The sequence below is a fragment of the Argiope bruennichi genome, chromosome 11, assembly GCF_947563725.1.
Source record: "Argiope bruennichi chromosome 11, qqArgBrue1.1, whole genome shotgun sequence".
NCBI classification, from domain to species: Eukaryota; Metazoa; Arthropoda; class Arachnida; order Araneae; family Araneidae; genus Argiope; species Argiope bruennichi.
Window position 1 is genome coordinate 32,202,300 of NC_079161.1, and position 20,714 is coordinate 32,223,013.

General features: G+C 26.1%; 1 protein-coding gene across 2 annotated transcripts; it reads left to right on the plus strand.

The window, feature by feature from the left end:
• The first annotated feature begins 443 nt into the window (after positions 1 to 443).
• LOC129956932 (transmembrane protein 19-like) lies at positions 444 to 16,612 on the plus strand. 2 transcript variants are annotated; one of them, XM_056068985.1, is made up of 6 exons: positions 444 to 464; positions 1,224 to 1,334; positions 4,623 to 4,760; positions 8,948 to 9,202; positions 12,820 to 13,029; positions 16,393 to 16,612. In XM_056068985.1, the coding sequence occupies exons 1-6, from the start codon at positions 461 to 463 to the stop codon at positions 16,557 to 16,559; spliced, it is 885 nt and encodes a 294-aa protein (XP_055924960.1). In that variant the 5' UTR covers positions 444 to 460; the 3' UTR covers positions 16,560 to 16,612. The 2 variants fall into 2 exon arrangements, with proteins under 2 accessions (XP_055924960.1, XP_055924961.1); XM_056068986.1 differs by lacking the exon at positions 444 to 464 and adding an exon at positions 513 to 749.
• The last annotated feature ends 4,102 nt before the right edge of the window (positions 16,613 to 20,714 follow it).

A 20,714-nucleotide genomic window follows, 5' to 3' on the forward strand; every position in this document is an offset into this window, starting at 1 on the left:
TTTAATCATCTTTCAACAGTTATTCATTATCTTAGTTTAATCTAATAGAAATTACTCCCTGAAAAACATTTTCTCTAGATTTTCACAAATTTAATGAACGGAAATCGCTTTGCAGCAGTATCAAAATTTTGGAATGTTTTTTTTTAATTTCAGAACTGTACTTGTCGATCAAATATAATTCCATTGGGAGCGACATTAGTTTTCCCTAGAATAACATTGCTTCGACAAAAATTGAATATTTTTAATACATGATATAAAATAATTTTTAAACTTAAAAGGGAAAAAATGCATTTCTTTTATGCGACACATAAACTTTTATGCAGCTGTATTCGAAAACTTGGAGATTATAAAAAGTTTCAAAGGAATAAAATATTCATTGCCTACATTTAAAAGAAAATTCAAAATACCAAGTCTTTGTTGGACTTTAATTAAAGAAGCAAGCTATATTTTACATGGTCTTATGGGTGAAACGTCCTCTATTATGCTTTGATATGAAATGAAGTGCATCATTACTTTCGTTTTGTGTCTTAAACATTTTTTTTTTTTCCGTAGTTTTCAAATGTCAAAATGTTGTTTAACTTATGAAGTGCTTCATCAAACTAAATCTCTTTATGAATTCTATTGTTAAGTACTTAATATAGATTATTTATATGCTCAGAATATTGCAATGTTGGTTCATCTGTCAGCTGTTGTGTTAAGTGTTACTTTCATATATTGTATAGTAAATTTTATTCTGCAGTGTTATCACGGTAAGATAGGATGGCGATAGAGTTATCACTTTCTTTGATGATAATTTGAAAATCATATTGTTATAAATTAAAATTATTATTCCCTTTTTCTTTTTCATGTGAACCAATTACTATGTTTCTAAATTATGTATATATATATATATATTTTATTTGGATAATTTAAGTAATAATATTAGCTTTTAACAAGATCGTACTACAAGATTATGTTTAATTTTTATTGACTACTTAAATAAATTAGAATGATATTCTGGATTATAAAAGTAACTTCTATTGCCGATTTCTGTTTCTATACGTACTAGTCTAATTTCAAATGTCAAACTGTAGTTTTATAAGCGAAGGATTATCTAGCATCCTTCTGTCAATGGAGTTTAATCGAATACTGTATAATGGAGTTTAATTTTTGAAGTTATTTAACTGAAATATTAATTTACTACTATTAAAATTTATTTGTAAAATCCTTTTTTTTCTCTTCAGGAACTTGTGAATTTTACATAGGAAGATGCATATTTTCTGTAATTGTATCATTATTGGTAGCTGGTTGGGGACTGAAGCGTAGAAGTCTCAATTGGACTGGTGCATTAAGTGGTATGTTTAGAAAAAAAAAATTGTATATCTAAAACATAAAAAATATTTAAACATTTGAAGCATAATACATATTTAACATTGCTTGGACATTTGTTTATTGATGCATTAGATATTTTAGCCCTTCGATATATGCACTCTCTTTTAAAACTTGAACACATACTTAATCATTTCCATTCTACAAAAAGAGAGATGTAATTATTCCTAGTTTTAGAGCCTCTCCTAACAAAAAAAAGAATGTCCTTAATATATTATTCTTTTAATTAAAATAAATAACATTGAAGTACAAGTATTGTTTTTGTGCATTTAAATTGTCAACCATATCCTTATCCATGAAATATTTGTAAGATATTATTTTAGTTCTTTCTGTTTGTATTTATGTTTATCATGACCATAAAGTAAAATGAATTTGAAATGTTGAAGCATGCATAAAGTTAATCTGACGCTTTACCTGTTTTTTCTTGTGTTTATTGCTCAGATAGTCATATGTCCTTCTAAACTATCCTTGAAAATACAAGAAATTACAATTCCTATTTTTCAGATATTCATAGAATTATTTTAATAAAAGAAAACTGTAAGGTAAAAATCATTTCAGACAAAAAAAAAATCTTGATTGTACTCAACTTTATTCATTTATTTTTATTTCAATGAAAATTTACAATGTGCGATTTTCTTTATATTTTAGGAATTTTAGATGAGTGTTTACATATATGGGCACCATAATAACTTCTTAAGCTATTAAAACTTGGCTTCAAAATGAAAAGAAAAAATAGCATCGTCTTCATTAATTTTTTTTATTATTATTTTAGTCATTTTTTTATAGTATTTGAATCATAAATTATATTCCAAGAAAGGAAAACAAAGAAATTTTTTTTCCTACTGTTATAAGTTTTTAAAAGTGCTGCAGTTCATGTGTTTAATTATTTGTTTCTGATCTTCTAAAAAAATTATTTAAATGCATATTCTCAAAATGTTTGCTAAAGCATACTATCTGAATTTACTTAAAAATTCCGAGAAATTCAAAGCCAGTGTCAATATTATAAAATTTCATTTTGTAGAAGAAAATAATCTAAATTATTAATAAGAAACCAAATGTAATATATGTAATACAATAAAATTATCCACATAATGTAATAATAATAGTTATTTATTTAATAATATAAGTTCAATTCAATTATTAAGAAAACAAATGAGTCATGAAAGAATGTGTTTACATTCTATTAATCATTTGATTTTTTTTATCATTGATACATAAGAATGATTTGTTAGGAACATTGTTTCTGCATAATATTTTTAAATAAACATCACAAATTTTTAAAAGTGCTTTATTGTGCTCTACTATTTATTTTATTTTAAACTATGCCTTAGAATCATATATCATGAATTGAATTTTTCATTTTGTTGTTTATGCACTTATATTGAGGTTCTTTTTTAGACTTTTTATAGCTGTTGCACTTGAATGTGCACATTATAAGTAAACTAATCTTTTCTGTTGTAGACTGCAGTTGATTTTATTTTGTACCAAATGTAAAGGAATTTAAAATTCGTAAATTGCTTCTTGACTTCTTATTATATAATTGTAACTAGTAATGAGGCTAAATATATGGATTGTTAAAATAACTTTTTGTAATTTTTAGAGAGCTACATGGCAGATATACTTGATTTTGTGCATAACAATATTCAAAACCAAAGATGAATATTATTATTTTTATAAAACACAGGGTATTTATTTAAAAATTGTCATCATATAAACTGGATTGGTAATGTTTTAATTGTATCGATACTTCTATAAATCCTTAGAAGGTTTGAGGTGTTTATGCGTTCTACATAATTTTATATCAAATTATAATATCTGTAAATGAAAAATTTTAGTGTTCATTCAATGCCCTGGCGAAATAGTTTCTATTTGAGGGTTATTATATATGTACTTTTATTTCTTATTAACATTGATAATCTTCAGAACCTTGATATGTGAATTTCTCACTTCCACTCTAGGAACTTATTTACTTCTCAATACTCAAAATAATAAATTTGTCCACAAAGCTGTAACTATGTTCTTAGCAATGAATTTTTGTTTTTATGAGTTCTTCTTAATTCTTCCCAACTTCAAAGGATAAAATAATAGATAGAGATAAAGAAGCAACCCATAATAAGCTAATTAGTCTCCTTACAGCATTTGTCTTTGATATTCTGTGGAAATTGCTGTCGTTGCTCAAAATTAAATAAATTTCAAGTTCCATCTTTTTTCTGCATCTTTAAATAAAAGTCAAATACCTCAGACTGCCTGAACCATTAATGGTTAAGTGATCAGCATATATTTCTTATTAGTGTGCATTTTTTTTTATAAATTATTTATTTTAAACATAGAATAACTAAAGAACTCATTCTTGATATAACATTTTATTTTGAAGATTAAAACTAAAATATACAGTTTGCATTATTCTTAACTCATCATCAATTAAATTAGTTATTTAGATTAATATATTTTAAATAATTGCACAGTTTTCTAATGCTAATTAATGATAACTGATTTTATTTTGCTGCATGTCTGTAAGACTTCAGATATTGATCTTATACAAGTTATGAAATGCATTTCTTAATTATGATATAATGTTACACAATAGCCTTAGTATTTGTTAAGTTTTAATTGTGTCAAATATTAATAGTGCCATAACTCTTTTATCTAGATTATCATGTGGATTCATTTCTATATAATTAGAATCTTCTCAGTTTATACAATTATTAAAAAAATAATCAGTAATGACACTTTTTTTTAATGATTTGGGGGAAAGTTTCAACTATTAGCTGGAAATTTTCAGCATGATTGTCAATAATTTTGAATTTCTATTATAAAACCTAAAATATCATTATTAATATTAGGAGTATGTCTATGCTCATAGCTTTTTAAACAAAATAATTGTAATTGCAAAAAAAAAAAAAAAAAAAAAAAAAAATTTCAAAATGTCAAAGCTACCTAGTAAAAATTGCATATACATTTCCAGATTATTTAGCTTTAAAGAATATTATTTCAAATGATTTAGCTCTTAAAAAAAGTATGTTATTACAGATGACTTAGCTTTAAAAAAATTTATTATTTTACATGATTCAGCTTTATTTAAGACTTTCCTCATTGTAATGATGTTATATGCATATTTGACATTTTGCTGTAATATAAAAAAAAAATTTAATATTTTTCATGCAATAAATTTTTGGAATGATAGCAAGTTTAATTTATATGCCATTTACTGAAACTATTCCAATTTTCATTTGTGTCTCAATATTTTCTTTCAGGCATTTTCATTGGATTCATTCATACATATAGCAGCTATTGCTTCCTTGCGTGCCTTTTCACATTTTTTTACACTTCATCCAAAGCCACTCATTTTCAATCTGAAAGGAAGAAAAAAATAGAGGCTGAATATAAGGAAGGTATGATTTTGAAAGAACTTTTGTTACATTGCATTATATAAAAATCACATTCTGATGCATAAGCTGTTTGTTAATTCAATGCCATATAACCTGATTGATTAGATGGCATTGAACTGTGCAGGAGCAGCTATTCTCAGCTCGCATTGTAAAATATGTGTCTGGTTCATACTCCATCTATAATGGGCTTCTTTTCAGAACTAACTCTTCTAGAATAAAATTCAAACCCTCATAAATGCCATAATTGAAAATGAAGCTCATATTTATAATCCTCCTAGAATCACTTAGTGTAAACATGAACTCGTAAACTTTTTATAAACACATCTGCAAATGAGATTTCGATTTACTTTTAACCTTTTTTTTATCTACAAACAGGATATATATATATAAGTAACCAATCTAAAGTAAGAAATAGTTTGAAAACGAAACAAAACAGTTTCGAAATCGCAACTAAAATTTATTACCTATTCAAACTAAAACCAAAAAAGAACTTCATAGTATTTAGAGAGCGCAACTGCAGCTACTTCTAAAACACAGATGAATTGATACAAAAGTATTAGAATCAAGTTAATAGGAAAATCAAAAAGAACCAAATAAAAATTAAACAAAAAAATTAAAAAATATAAAAAAGAATCCGGCCTGAAGACTTTTTCAAGGGTTACCCTCAGGTAGGGATTCAAAGAAAGGGATTTTTTCTGTGAGGAAATGCAGACATTTGTCTAACAATGATTCCTCATGACCCGAAAATCCCCTGAAATTACGCCCAAGAGATATACCATTTTAACAGAAAGGAAAATACAAAACAACAAATTAGAAGAAAATAACCACTACAAAGTAAAAATACAATAACAATAAAAACAAAAAATAGCACTAAAGGAAAAAAACGAAAAGGCCAGAACATACCATCAACAGTCAAGGAAATTTGAAGCTATCGATTGTGATTCCCGCTTTTTAGAAACACTAACGGTAAAAAAGCTCATGTTAAATTAAGTATTTGCAATAATAAAAATTCGTATATTGAAGCATCAAACAACTTCCTTAAAAACTTAATTAAAAATGAATTTCCTAGAAATACTGTAATGTCAATTTTTTAATTAAACAAGGTATGGTTTGGGATTAATCCTTTGGCTTAGATAAAAATAGAACTTTCCTTGCATATTAGATCACTCAATAGATGGCACTGGGTGTCTACATTTGTTTTACCTAATATAATGTCAGCTTTTTTACCGTTAGTGTTTCTAAAAAGCGGGAATCACAATCGATAGCTTAAAATTTCCTTGACTGTTGATGGTATGTTCTGGCCTTTTCGTTTTTTTCCTTTAGTGCTATTTTTTGTTTTTATTGTTATTTTTGTTATTGTATTTTTACTTTGTAGGGGTTATTTTCTTCTAATTTGTTGTTTTGTATTTTCCTTTCTGTTAAAATGGTATATCTCTTGGGCGTAATTTCAAGGGATTTTTGGGTCACGAGGAATCATTGTTAGACAAATGTCTGCATTTCCTCACAGAAAAAATCCCTTTCTTTGAATACCTGCCTGAGGGTGACCCTTGAAAAAGTCTTCAGGCCGGATTCTTTTTTATATTTTTTAATTTTTTGGTTTAATTTTTATTTGGTTCTTTTTGATTTTCCTATTAACTTGATTCTAATACTTATGTGTATATATATATTTCATTTTTTCCACACATTTTTATTATTATCTTCATTTTTCATTGTAAATTTGATTTGATTATTGCCTATTTTTCATAGTGTTTTGTAATTAGTTTCTTCCTTCTGTTACAGTTTTTTGTTATTAACATAATGTTATTTTACTTATGCTTAATATTTTTACTATTGTAATTTGTTTAATGTAATAAAGATCATAGTGTAAAATCATGTTAAACACCGTGTATATTATCATCTAGATAGATAAAGAACCTATGGGCCATAGCAAGGCTGCAAATGTTAAGTCTCTGGAGGGTTATTATACATATGTGTATCCCAAACTGGTGCACAACTCTGTGATGTCAGGTAGATTGATAAATTTCAAGTCAAAGTGAATTCCATTCCATATTAGTTTTTGTTAATACCCAGAATTCTTGATTCATTGAGCATAGCTTTCAGCAAATTTTGGGACAGAGTGGGACAGAAAATCCTGACTCGATCTTTCATTCTTCATCTTCCTAGTATGTTAGGAAATCCTCTAAAGAGGTTTTCATTCATTAAAAAAAAGAACACATAGAATTCATTCTTCAGTTCCATAAGGAGTCACCTTAAATATCATAATATGTGAGCATGGTGAAAGAAAAATGATCCCCCAATATCTTCTACTGAATATTGAATTCTCTTGAAGAGGTTGTAGCAAAATCTTTATTATTCTTGCATTGAAATATATGGATTTTTTAATTATTCCAATTGAGCTAGTTCAAGTAGAATAAGAAACAACATCTTTTTTTATTATAGAGAATAATAATTATTAAGTCATATTATCCATGCTCCTGGTCATCCGCATCTTAAAATACATTCTCTTGAAAATTTTCTGTCTAATCAACTAAAATGCAATTGTCAAATAAAGAAATAAATCTCAGATTTAAAAAAAAAAATCTTTCAAAAACTGTTATTAATAGGAAGAGGAAATTATCTATTTTAGCAATTGTAAGAGTGAAATAGTACATTTTTACTACATTTGTAGTATTTTTTAAACTATAGGAAAGTTTTTAAAATTTTAAATTATAGGAAAATTCTTTAAACTTTTTTATGCATAACTTTAGTCATAATGTTTTCCCAACAAAATATTTTTGAATTTCAAATTTTGACAAGACATGTATTTTATATTATTGTATAAGTTTTATTTCTTTTCTGCTTATTTGCTGTATATCTGCCTCTCTCTGTCATCTCATGTAAACTTTGAGCTTTATCCTGAATTGTGTTGTGATTAAACTTTAATTATCCTAATTAGTTCCTTATTGAATTGAAATATAATTTGAAAATTTCTAATGAATGAAATCAATCAAAATCAGATTTTTTTTGTGTGGTATTGAAAATGTTTCATAACTTTTGTAATTCTTAAAAAAAAAATTGTTTACTGGTCCTGTAAAAAAATGTAGTAAACCACAATTAGAAAGCAATACTTCAAGCTTAAGAGTAATATATGTTTCTGCATCCAAATATATTATAGAAAACTGCAGTAGTATTTAAATATGTACAGATTATAAAAAAACTTGCCATTGCTAACTTTTGAATTTAACCTTATAAGATTTTAAAAATTAAATTTTTAGTAGGTAATCTACACAATATCCAAAATAATAAACTACTTTAGATACTAACAGTGGATGAAAGGCCCAGTAAAAAAAAATATTTGTAATAACAATGAAAATAGTATGAATTTCTTTTTAACAATACAGTGTATTCTTATAAAATTTACATAAAATATTTTTGAAAGCATGTTAAAATTATAGAATAAAATCGTATCACAACTAAGCTGGTATTGTAGCAAAGATTTTTGAGGTATTAAAAATTTTTCTTCTAAAATAGTTTTGGAAATTATCAATAATTATTTCCTTTATTTTGTTTGATTTTTTTATTAGTTTTAAAAAATAGCTCCAATAAAATTATCAAAAAAGTAGCTCCAAAATGCATATTACAATGTATGTTTATACAAAATTTCATAGTTCTAGGTCTAGTTAGAGCTATTGACATACATTCTCTTCTTCATTATAAGTAAAGATTATTCTGTTTGCTTCTACAATTGTTCTAGAATCCTTGCAAGAAATCTATCTGAAATCTGAGCATCAATCTTATTAGAATTATTGTATTTATCATTAACTTGAAAGCTTCAGAAAATCTTACAAATTTTTTTGAAACATGAATTTTTTTTAATTACTTTTCTTCATTTTTGAGATATAAGAAGATAAAATCTGTAGTCTCCTTCAGTTATCCCTGGGATCACTTATTTTTTTTTTCTCAATAATCATTTTTCTTTTCATCATATATGGTGTAATTGGATAGGAAAAGGGTTTAAACAGATCTGTAAGGGGATCAGATGAGCAAAAGTAATATTTATATGAAAAGGAAGTGAAATAAATTTTTAGAACCACTTGATTATATCAACTTGCAATCAAAGAAAAAAAAATTCTGCTGATGCATCAACTATATTGGCTGTTAGGAAATGATTGAATGTCTTCTTAGAATTGTTATTTATTTATTTTTTCCAGGTGGACAACGACATTGGCAACAAGTTTTGTGCAATGGCAGTGCCTCTACATTGATGGCAATGATTTATTTTTTAAATGGTGGACCAGAAGAAATACCAGTTGAATTTGATCAAAACTATTTCCGTTCATGGCTTGCAGCTGGTGTATTGGCTGCTCTTGCAGGTGCCAATGGTGATACATGGGCATCTGAAATTGGAACTGTTATGGCTAGAAAAGAGCCCTTGTTGATAACGTCTCTGCGGAAGGTTCCAGTAGGTTTGTATTTTATTAAATTGTTCTTTAATATAAATCTTTCTCTCTCTCTCTTTTTTTTGACACAATTGAATTATATTTTTGTAGAATATTTGTTATTTGATGAATTTATTTGTTGAATATGCAATATAGAATATCACTATACTACTAGCTTTTTGAATATATGTAATCTTAGATTTTCATTTTACAAAAAGTTTTCAAAAAATTGCATGTTGTATAATGTTATCACTTGACATTACATAATATAAGACTTTTATAAAGTATACTATTGTGGTGACGCTTTATAAGCCAGATAACAGCTACGAGACATGAGAAATTTCTTTTGTCTAGTGGTCTTGTTACTCGGCTACGAACCCAAAGGTTGCGAGTTCGATCCTCGCCTATCGCCAATAGCAACACTATTACAAAATTAAAACATTGTAGTAACATTCCCAAATCGAACTTTGCAGTTTATCAATTTATTTGTAAACTTACATATGTAATAAAATGCTCATTACGCAGAGAATCTGCATCTTCTAAATGCACTTGTCTCATTAGAATAACATATTTATTGAAATATATTAATTCAACTACAGTTTGTATGTAATGTATTAATATAGAGCAGATTCTCGAATTATGAAGTATTCTTACGGATTATTTAAGAATGCTGAAAATATCACTTTATAAAGAGATGATATGTAGATCAATTACATTTCTAGAATTTTGCGTTAGGTCGTAACCTTGACTTTCATCCCATTAGACACGTTTTCTTTCAGCTGCCCCCTATAATGAATTCTTTTCATTTGTGTGCTAAAGCACAAAAGATTTTTTCCTATTAAAAAATAGATTCTACCTGTAACTAACTTTAAGATTAATAAAGTTATACTTATAATAACTTAATAACAATTCTAACCTTTATATTTGATTGTATAAATTTTGTTTGTATAAATTAAAGTTTTTCTTTTGAGAGAACTAAATGTTCTGCATGGAATTTAAATTAATATATTTGGAAGTTTTGAAAACTGTGTTAAAAAGGATTGCTAGTCTTTTCATACATCTTCCAAACTTTAATATCTGCATGTAAATAATGCACATTAAAGCATTTTATAGTAAAATAAATTACAGTGCTTCAAAAAAGTTTATTCCTTTATGAAAAAGAAAGACCTGATTTTTTTATTTTAACTTTGCAGGAATTTTTCTTTTATGAAGCAATGCTTCTTTTTCCTTTTTTGTTTTAAATATTTTAAAAATTTCTTATATGTAATTCTGAGAGTAAAAAATTCTTTATTTTGGATTTTAAATTATTTCTCTTCCAGTTGAACTCCATTTTGCAAGAATGATTTTTCTTTTATTCTTAGTATATTGTATCGTTATTGCTAATACATTATATAATTTTTCTGCATGAAAGAAAGTTAGGATATTTATATTTTTACTATCCCTGAAATGCATGAATTAATATGTTGCTGTAATAGAATTATTAAATATTTATTAACTAAAAAATCTGATGAAAATGTTTTTGGTGTGTGTGGTGGGGGGGGGGGGTAATGGGGACCTCCAAATACATGCAAACATAATTAGGAACTTCATCAAAATAAGAATATTGACTGGCTGTATATTCTTATGGAATACATGGGATAGTTATTTTTCCTAAAAATATAAGTATGCATTAGATTTTTTTTTCTTTTGAATAAATATATAACTTGTACATGTGCCCAGTCCATTTGACCCAGTTATTAACTTTATTTCTCATGACAGTATTTTTGGGAGAGAAGGCATGTTGGATATTTGCTATGCATCTTTTATAATATATTGTTTCTTTTATTGACACTTGTCAAAGATATGCTATTTTAATTAGTTCAAAATGACAAGTTTCATAAACATAGTTTGGACTATTTATAACAGGTTATGAGAGCCTTGTAGTATGGTTTCATCTTTCAAGTCCAGAAGGTTTTAGGCCACTGTTGAACCACCATGTATATATATCTCTAATTATCGAATTTCCTCATATTAGCTTAGAGTGGAAATTTCTTTGGTGGATATCACTCAGTTGTCATCTGACCATAGCTCAAAATTATAAGGTCTGTTCCAAAATAGCCCTCATATTGCTTTCAAAACAAGATATATATATACAATAAACTAAAATGCCACTTTATGAAATTAAAAAAGGTTGTTTTAGATTCTATTTCATTTGATTCCAGTAGTGTTTTAAGCAGAATCTCACTATTTGCATAAGCCATGCCATCTATCAAGTAATAAAATAAGTTTATGCATTTTGACCTTAATAAGTATTTTATACAGAATTATGTACTTCATTTATATTTATTATTACTTCACCTTAATTATTTTGCTTTGCTTCTTAACCAAGTCAAATATTTCTGTATCATCTATTTGTTTTTCTACATCTTACAATCACTTTGCTTCCATGTTTTTTATTGAAACATTCAAGATGTCTTTTCCATTTGTAATAACATCATCTTCACTAATCTCAAAATGGTTGATCAAATATTTAAACTCTTCCTCAGATAATATTTTACACAATATCAATTTCTACTAGGCATTTAAATTTGAAAACAAATGCTGTGTAGAAAAAAAATAACAATGAGAAAATTGCGGAATTCCCTTTCAAATCTAGCGTAATCAAGTCAGCCTGCTATCACTAAAAGTAATGATTTTATCTAAAGCTAAATGTTTAATGTAGGTCCTCTGAACTAAAATTTTTATTTATTATTTTTTTCACTTTTTCTTTCATATATTCACTAAAATTTTTGCCTGGTTGAATTTACCAATTACTAGACTAAATAACTAACTGCTCTTACATAGTACTACTTTTCTATTTTATGAATAATGAACTAAAAACACATTAAGCTATACTATTTGGCCAATTAATAAAAGCAGTAGTGCTGCAACTGGGGGTATAGATGCTAGTCTTAGGTTGATTCAATGATTAATTTGCATTTTTTGGCACAAGGGTCTTTTTTGACCATACTGCACCATCCACATGTTAAAGCAGAGCATTGTTAATTTTTAAAACTTTATATAAAATCAAATATGGTTATGTATAAACTAAGTATAAGATATGATAAATGAAAAGGAAGTGGTGGTAAATAGATATTAAAAGTTGGGCATTCAATTAAAATATGATGAACTGTTAATTCAATGTGGTATGTAGGGTACATTGAAAGCCTTTCACCAAAGACTAGGTACTTTTGGGTAATTCGAGTATCCCAATCTTAGGAGACGGAATTTTTATAAATTTATGCCTTTTTATGTGTTTATACTTTATATGTGTTTATACTGTTTAAAAATGCTGCCGTGCTTTGGGTGCCATTTGACCTTAAGACACTCATATAGATTGATTTTAAAAATATTCCCTCACTATATCACTAAATAAAAACTTTTTAAAATAGAGAAAGTACAGTGGTGGCTTGTGTAATATAATTGTGAATGTGCTGTAATTTTTAATCCTTTACAACACAGCATTGCATCAATTTTAATAAATATTTAATCTAAAACTTGATTCTTTTACCTTTTATGTATTTATTACTACATCTGTAAATAATAATGTTGAAAATGGTATAAAATATTAATGTTGTGCAGAATTAAAATATTTTTATAATTTAATAAGACTTCTTACATTTCAGGCACCAATGGTGGTTTCACTACTATTGGGCTGGTTTCTAGTGCCTTGGGAGGAGCTCTGGTTGGAATTGTAAACTTCCTAGTACTTCTTTTATCAAACCATAGTATTAATGTCTTTCAGCAGGCCTTACTTTTAATATTTATTGGAACTTTTGGTGGTTTCTTTGGCTCTATTTTTGATTCATTAATAGGTGCAACACTGCAATATTCAGGTGAGAATGTTCAGAGAAATATTTTTAAAATTTGGTCTTAAATTATTTATTTATAAACAAATGAGATTGGAATTTGCATAGTCATCATAATCCTTGTGTTCTTTATTGAATATTTTTAAGGACTGAATAATGACATGGTAGCATAGTCTAGTTTTCGAAGTTGGATTATATTCACTTGTAGAGTTGTTTTGTATATGGAACGCATGCATCTGTTGATTTTTTGTAAAAATTTGTGATGTCAAATTATGATTTAGATGTATTTCATGTTGTCAAATTGCCATTTAGAATTGCAAAAGTCATTCATAATAACTTGCATTTAAATTCTAATTGGGCATTTAATTAATGAGTGAAATTCGTTTTTATGTTACTGCAAAGCAAAATATTTTATTTAAATGTATGAAATCCATTAGAACCTCTCAAGTTTTCAGATAAATTTCAGTATTTATTACTTTAACGAAGGTCAAATAATTTTTTTAGGGGGGGAGTATAAACAAGTGTGTGATTGCCATAAATTTATGAAATTATACCATTAAAGTTTACTGAAGTGTCAGTAAATTTTCTTGGTAAATTAGAGTAAAAAAATTGTTTCTATAACTGTTATTTCTACTTTCTTAAATTTATTGAAATCGTTTTTACAATTTTCATATATAATAATATTGTTGTACTTTATGAATTTTGCACATAAGTGATAGTTGTGTGCCTACTTTCAATAGAAAGTTTTAATGGCAATGTTAAGCAAACTTGCTTATATTATTTTGAATAATTTGCTTATATAAATCTTGCTGAATTTCATGTATTAATTGAATATTCCCTCAACATCAAATCATTACTCACACATTTATAAAAAGAAAAAATCTGAGATTAATGAATAAACAAGATTAATCTAAGAATTTTTTATATTATTAATAAATTAATTATATAATATAAAAATAATAAGGAAGTCTGATTTGCTATATACAATTCATAGCTATGTGATTATTAGTATTTTTGTTAACTATGTTCTGTAGGGAAATATTAAAAAATGAAATGAGTAGACTCTCTGTTATTTGGCTGATATCAGAATCAAATTAACCAAAATGCTAGATTAGTGAGTGCTCATTAAAATTAAAAATTTATTTCAATGTTGTATCTAAGTTTGTTGCACAAAATTATACAAAATGTATCTATGTTTGTAATGGTATTTTTAAATCCATTTTAAATCTTAATTTCCAAATTTTTATCTTGAATTGGCCCAAGTTTATTTCATTCTAAACTGGTCTCTTATTTCCTGATTCAATTCCCTCTTTTTATTGAATTATTTTTACACATGCTCTAGAAAACTGATGACTTTAGCATTTTCACATGTTCTGAATGAAGGAATAAAAATCCCCAATGTTCTCACCTTTTTTTTAAAGATACCTAAGATTCCTTTTCCTAAGTCTACACTTGCCAAAGAAATCGCTATCAAAATTTCATAGTAAAACCACTGAATGTTACTTTTGATATAGGTTAACATATCTGTTATAGTTACTTAATCTTTGCATAAATATTATGCCTCTCAAAAAGAAAGAAATCAAAATTAAATTTCAAAAGTTTCTTCTCTTTGACCACACCTGTTGAAATATGTTTACATATATAATAAAATATAATTAAAAATCTGAACATTAAACTAATTTGCATTGTCCCTCGACATCTGCATGCAATTATATGTTTTACTTTTATGCTCAGTGCTCAACCATGCTAAAAACCATGTGTATAGGAAAGACTGTATTAATGCAATACCAAATTATCAAGAATCTATTTGTATACTTCATATTTTTTCTGTGATGGAAGATATAGTGAAAGTTGATTGGATTGCCAAATGCTAATTCTCTAATTAGTGTAAAATTGTGTTACAGAAACTGTATAGAAATCATCTTCTGATGATATAAGATAAATAAAATAAAAATGGTGTTGAAATTACTAAATAGTTTAACTAATATTCCCAATTTGCTCTTGTGAGAAAGCATTGTTAATGTAAGGATCTCTCACATAAGTTTTGCAGAATGAGGATCCTGATTTGAAGTATATGAAAATTCACTGAAGAACCATAGTTCAGTTTACAGGAAAAAAATTGAACCTAAAAGTATTCAGTGCATAAATAAATTTAAATTTAAATAAAAACTTTGAGACTTCTATATGGCATATCATTCACATAGAAGAAGGCATCTAATGACCATCATACTTCATGAAAATTTCATGCACATGTCGTACAATGACTGAATGTACACAATCGAACAATATAAAGTCCACTGAAGTCAAGGCAACAAGTAGAAAAACATTCTTAATACATTCTTTAATAATAAAGTTTCACTGTTTATTGAAACTTGGCTAAACATTTTTTGTTAGTAATTCAAAGTTTTTCTCTGGCCATTATCTCTTATTTTAATGTTTTCAGTGTGATATCTTTGGTCTTTTTTGTTCTGTATAAAAAAAAATTTTATAACATTATTTGCACCATCATCATGAAATATCTTATTAAGTTAACTGCAATAATTTTAATTATATATATATATATATATATATATATATATATATATATATATATATATATATATATATATATATATATATATATATATATATATATATATATATATATATATATATAATGTTTTTACATTCATATTGTTAACAATATAACCAAACATTTTATTCTTAATTTAAGCAAGCAGCCCTTTAAAACTCTTACTTTCTCTCTGTTCACTAAATGACATCAAGAACAAGTGTGTGTGTGCGGGCACGTGCGTGGAATTACAACTTTCAATTCTGTTGATAAATATGAAAAGAAAACTTGGTAAATTTATATGAGATGTTTAGTTTCTTGGTGAAATCGAATTCTAGTAAGGATTGAATTTTGATACATTTATATTGTAATAAACATTTTGTATTTCTGAGTTTCTGCTTTTCAGTAGGTGATATATAATCAATTTTATGTATTTAAATTTATTTAAAAATTAATCAATAGATTTTAATTGTAGATTTGATTATTAAAGATTTTAATTATTAGTATTTGAATTTCTTAATGAATCAGGTTAAAAGTAGGGAATTTTTATATCTTTAAATACTAATTTTCTTTATTGTAATTAATGGTATTGATTTATTTAAGGAAGAAAAATAATTCAGTAATGTTCATTATTTTACTTTTAAAACCACAAAACTGAGGATAAAAAAAAATTTTTTTTCTTTTTCTCTCCTTCATATTTAAGATCAAATGTGTCTACTTTGGTATTAATTTACTAACATTTAAGGTGAAAGTATGTAATTAATTTTAATTATTAAGACACTTCCATGCATATATAGAAACAATTAATTCTTTTATCCCCCCCCCCCTTTTTTTTTAAGGTGTGGATACACGGACTGGTAAAATAGTGGAGAAACCTGGAATTGGTGTGAAACACATCTCTGGCAGGCCATTATTTGATAATCATTCTGTTAATATGATCACAACTATCATCACTTCCATTACAGTGCCAACCATAACAGCCAGTTTGTACAGTTGTTTGAGATGAATTATAGATTTTTTATTCATTGTTAACTCGTACAATTAAATATTTTTGTAGGATTTGTGTGTCATTGCATGTTGTCATATATTATATCTATAAAATACAGCTTCCAATATTATTGTTTATATTTTAAATCTTTGTTGAAATATTTTTGTAAATATTAAAAAGTTATTTTAAAGAAATCTTATGTGGTTTCTAAAAACTAATCATTACATTTTAAAATATCCATGTGAAATATTTCATGATCTTTTTTCTGCATTTTAAGGTTGATTGAATTAGCATTTTTTGCTGCGCATTGTTGCATTTTAAACCATTTAAAAATTTGATATTTTTCAAAAATTTAATTTTTTAAGATTTATATATAATATCAAAGCTGGCAATTAAATAATAAACTTAATCAGCTTTATAGGATATGTAAGAATTTCAACGAGATAGTATAAACAAAATCATAGTTAAATCTTTGGAATAATATACAATGTTCTTTAATATAATATACAATGAACTTGTTCTACTTTATTAGTAACCTTTATCACTTATTCATGGGGCCATAACTGCTTCTTCAAATATCAACTTCAAGTACTCAAGTACGTCAAATAATCATGAGTTCCAAATTAATTCCATTTAAAATTGATCATATCCATGGTTTTAGTACCCTTAAATCTGATTTTGACTTAAATATCAGTACATTCCTATGGTGTAGAAGTTTGGAGAATAGAGTATTACTTCTGTATTTTTCTCTCCATCTGATTAAAAAACTCCATCTATCTACATTAACTAAATATAATGAATTTTATTAGCATAGTGGTCATAGTACCTGCATACTATTCATAAATTATAACATACAAGATGGAAAATTTTAAATTTTCTCAATTTACTGTAAGATGAAATCTACCTATTGCTCAATTTATTATTATACCTAAATCTGCCAAATTTGGCATATAATTACTGCTTAGGCCACAAGTGGATTTTCAAAATTTTAATGAGATTTTTAATTAAACATTAATTACTTTTAACATTATTCTTTAGTGATAATTCTTTAATGATTATAGCATATTATTGTTCAAAAATATTTTTACACCTCTAAAATTTTTTCAAAATAAGGTTTTTTAATAGTAACAGTTTTATTTCCATACAAGTTCTCATATATATGTTTTTTTTTAATTTATAAAAAGGAAAGTTTTCAAGTTTTTATAGTATTACTGCACTTGTACTCAGGAACTTTGTAATGATTTGAAATATATTTTTGTTATGTAATACGCCTTATCTTATGCATACGCCTTATAATTTCTATATAATGAGTAGATTATAAAAAATAATTTTGAGAAAATTGAATAGTACTATAATGTTGCAAGCTGAATATTTGAATCTCCTCTAATTTTTTTAAAAAACTTTTTACTGAAAATAATAATAGTAAAACCAATTTGTATCAAAATAGATAAATGTTTCCAAACTTTGTTCTAATATTAGTTTTAGAAGCTTTATCATAAAGTAACAAAAAAATTAAATTTTTATTTAATTTGAAATTTTTTGAATTTAATACATATTAAAGCAAACATATATGAAGTTATTATATATAAATATTGGAAATTAATACATGCACTTAAATTTTATATTTGCAATAGTATTTTTGCTGTTTAGTTTTAAAAATTACAAATATATTGAAACTTTATTAATTTTTGCTAATTGTTACAAAAATGCCTCATTTTGTGTGTGTGTGTGTGTGTGTGTGTGTGTGTGTGTGTGTGTGTGTGTGTGTGTGTGTGTAGGAAACATGATTTTTTTTAATTCTCATATCATTGTGAAGATTTGAATCTCCACTAATTTCTTTAAAACTTTTTATTGAATCTAAATTTTAAAAAATTTGGTATGCAAAAAGAATACATTAGTATTTATTCACACATATTACCTATTAAAAATCATTGTGGTAAAACTCTGAAAGTTATTTTCAACCTAGGATGATTAGTAGCACCTAAATTATTCTTTTTTCACATGCAAAACTAGCAAAACGGCATCTAAACTGTTAACTTCTAAGAAACGAAAAGTGTTATGCAGAAAAAGCACATTTTCTTATTCTATTTCCTCCATTCATGAATTTCAAACTCTCAGTTCTATGGTTCTCAACAGATGATATATTCAATTAGAATGTTTTCGCTTTAGAAAAATATTTACTGATGCAGAATTTTCACTTTTAATCCAAACTTAAGGAAGCAAAATTATATATATATATATATGTTTCCATTATAATCCTGAATGTTATGTGCTTTCTGCTACTATCAATATTAAAATTTTAATTTTTTCCCCTCAATAATTTTAGTTCATGTTATTTCTAATTCCATTTTTATTCCACTTTAAAATTCAAAAAATAAAATATTCAGTGATACCAGTTTGATGTCTGTACAGTTTTTTTCTTTAATTTTTAAAAGACATATGAAATATTTTGGAATATGTCTTGCTTATATCAGTAATACTTTTTATTGTTTTAATTCCTTGATTTATACTTCTTGCATGTTGCCACAATGTGTGTGTGTGTTATCATTATTACATCTCAAAAATAAGTTTTGAAAATAAAATAAAGATGCATGAATCAAACATAAAATATTATAATATTATTATGTTTCAAATCCGAATTTATTAATTTTGTGCTTTTTTTTTAATCTCTTTAATTTATTATTCTTTAATTTTTTTTAACAGAATTAAGTTTTAGTAAGGCATCAAAAGAAAGAAAACGCACGAGTTATCCAATATTAAACTTTTGTTTCTTGTTTAGTAATATTGTTTGCTTTCTAAATATTGAGCTGATAAAACATTTCCATAATCTTTATTTTTTTCATTTAAGGCATTCACTGTTGTTCTTATAATTTGGTTAAAGATCCATTGTCCTTCTTGAAAAATAACCTATTTCAGTGACCCATTGATTCTCTTCCAGGATTAATAGTTTCTAAAAATTTTAATTAAATATTTCCAGTTATTTGGTCCCAATGACTTCTTCAGCAAAATATTTTAAATCATGTTATTTATGATTTAAATTTGAAGTTGTTTATCTATATCTTTATATATTCATTTTTATCACAGGATAGAGCGAAAATGGAGTGTTTAAAAAGGAACGCACCTCTAAAAGTTCTTATTGTTTGTTACTTAGTTCTGAAATTAAATGGATAATGAGATTTCAAAAAAAGTCATAGCTTTTATTGAAACCTGCTCAACATAAAAAAAATAGCCCAAATCTTCCTACTATGATCACAAAACTGGAAGAAATTAAAGTACATGAACTATTGATAGCAACACTAAAAGCGATTGAGTTTCACTTCAATACTTTTCGAGTTTCAGTTTGTTGTAAAACATGCTTAATTAATTAATATAAAAAATTATTGGTGAAAAGAGTTTTTGAATTTTAAGATGATGCAAAAATCGTTTTTGTACGGGCGATTAAAAAAAATTCAAAGTTTTGTTTAATTTTTAATCACTTAAGTTTCTGAAGCATCGCTTCGAAGTGCACATACTCACGTTCAAAAGTAATATATGTTCCATGTTTGGTATGTCAAACGCATTAGCCTTTTGTCAGCTAAGGCACACGCACACAATCATCTTTATTGTTAGTAGCTATAGCATTAATTTAATATAGAATGTGGCTTTGAAAAAAAAGCATTATAAATTTAACGTCTACAAAGACAACCTTTCATTAAAAGCTGGAAAGGAAAAAGTGATCCTCTGATTTACGACCGAATTCCGTCTCAATGACAAATCGTAAGTAAGTTTTATATTTTCAACTCTGTTTGTTTGTTTGTTTTTCACTAAGGGTATAAAAATTGAAAATAAAACACAAATATTTAAAGTAGGTACTTATTGTATATTTGGCGTCTAAGGAAATAAAGTGATTCTCCAGGAACATTGTGTTTTTCAGTTAAATCTTTTGCACAAAACTTGTTTTACTTAATTCCTTCAACAAATATCATTAATAATGGACAATAAAGGCGTCTTATTTTAATAGCATTATACCTGTTCTATTTATTGTATATATGAACATTCTTAATGGTGTCGAGTCCCGTGACTTCATAATGTTATAAATTTAAGCATCACGATAATAATCTGTTTCAAATTCCTTCTTGTTTTTTGAGATAATTTAATTTCACTTTCTCATTCTTCCTGTAAACTGTCTTTTAA

What these genes read in the sequence shown, in the direction of transcription:
- LOC129956932 (XM_056068986.1), top strand. Translation starts at nt 668, where the DNA reads ATGTTGGTTCATCTGTCAGCTGTTGTGTTAAGTGTTACTTTCATATAT. An exon ending in TATTCTGCAGTGTTATCACG is followed by an intron (nt 750 to 1,223) that starts GTAAGATAGGAT and finishes TTTTCTCTTCAG; the next exon opens with GAACTTGTGAATTTTACATA. An exon ending in AGAGGCTGAATATAAGGAAG is followed by an intron (nt 4,761 to 8,947) that starts GTATGATTTTGA and finishes TATTTTTTCCAG; the next exon opens with GTGGACAACGACATTGGCAA.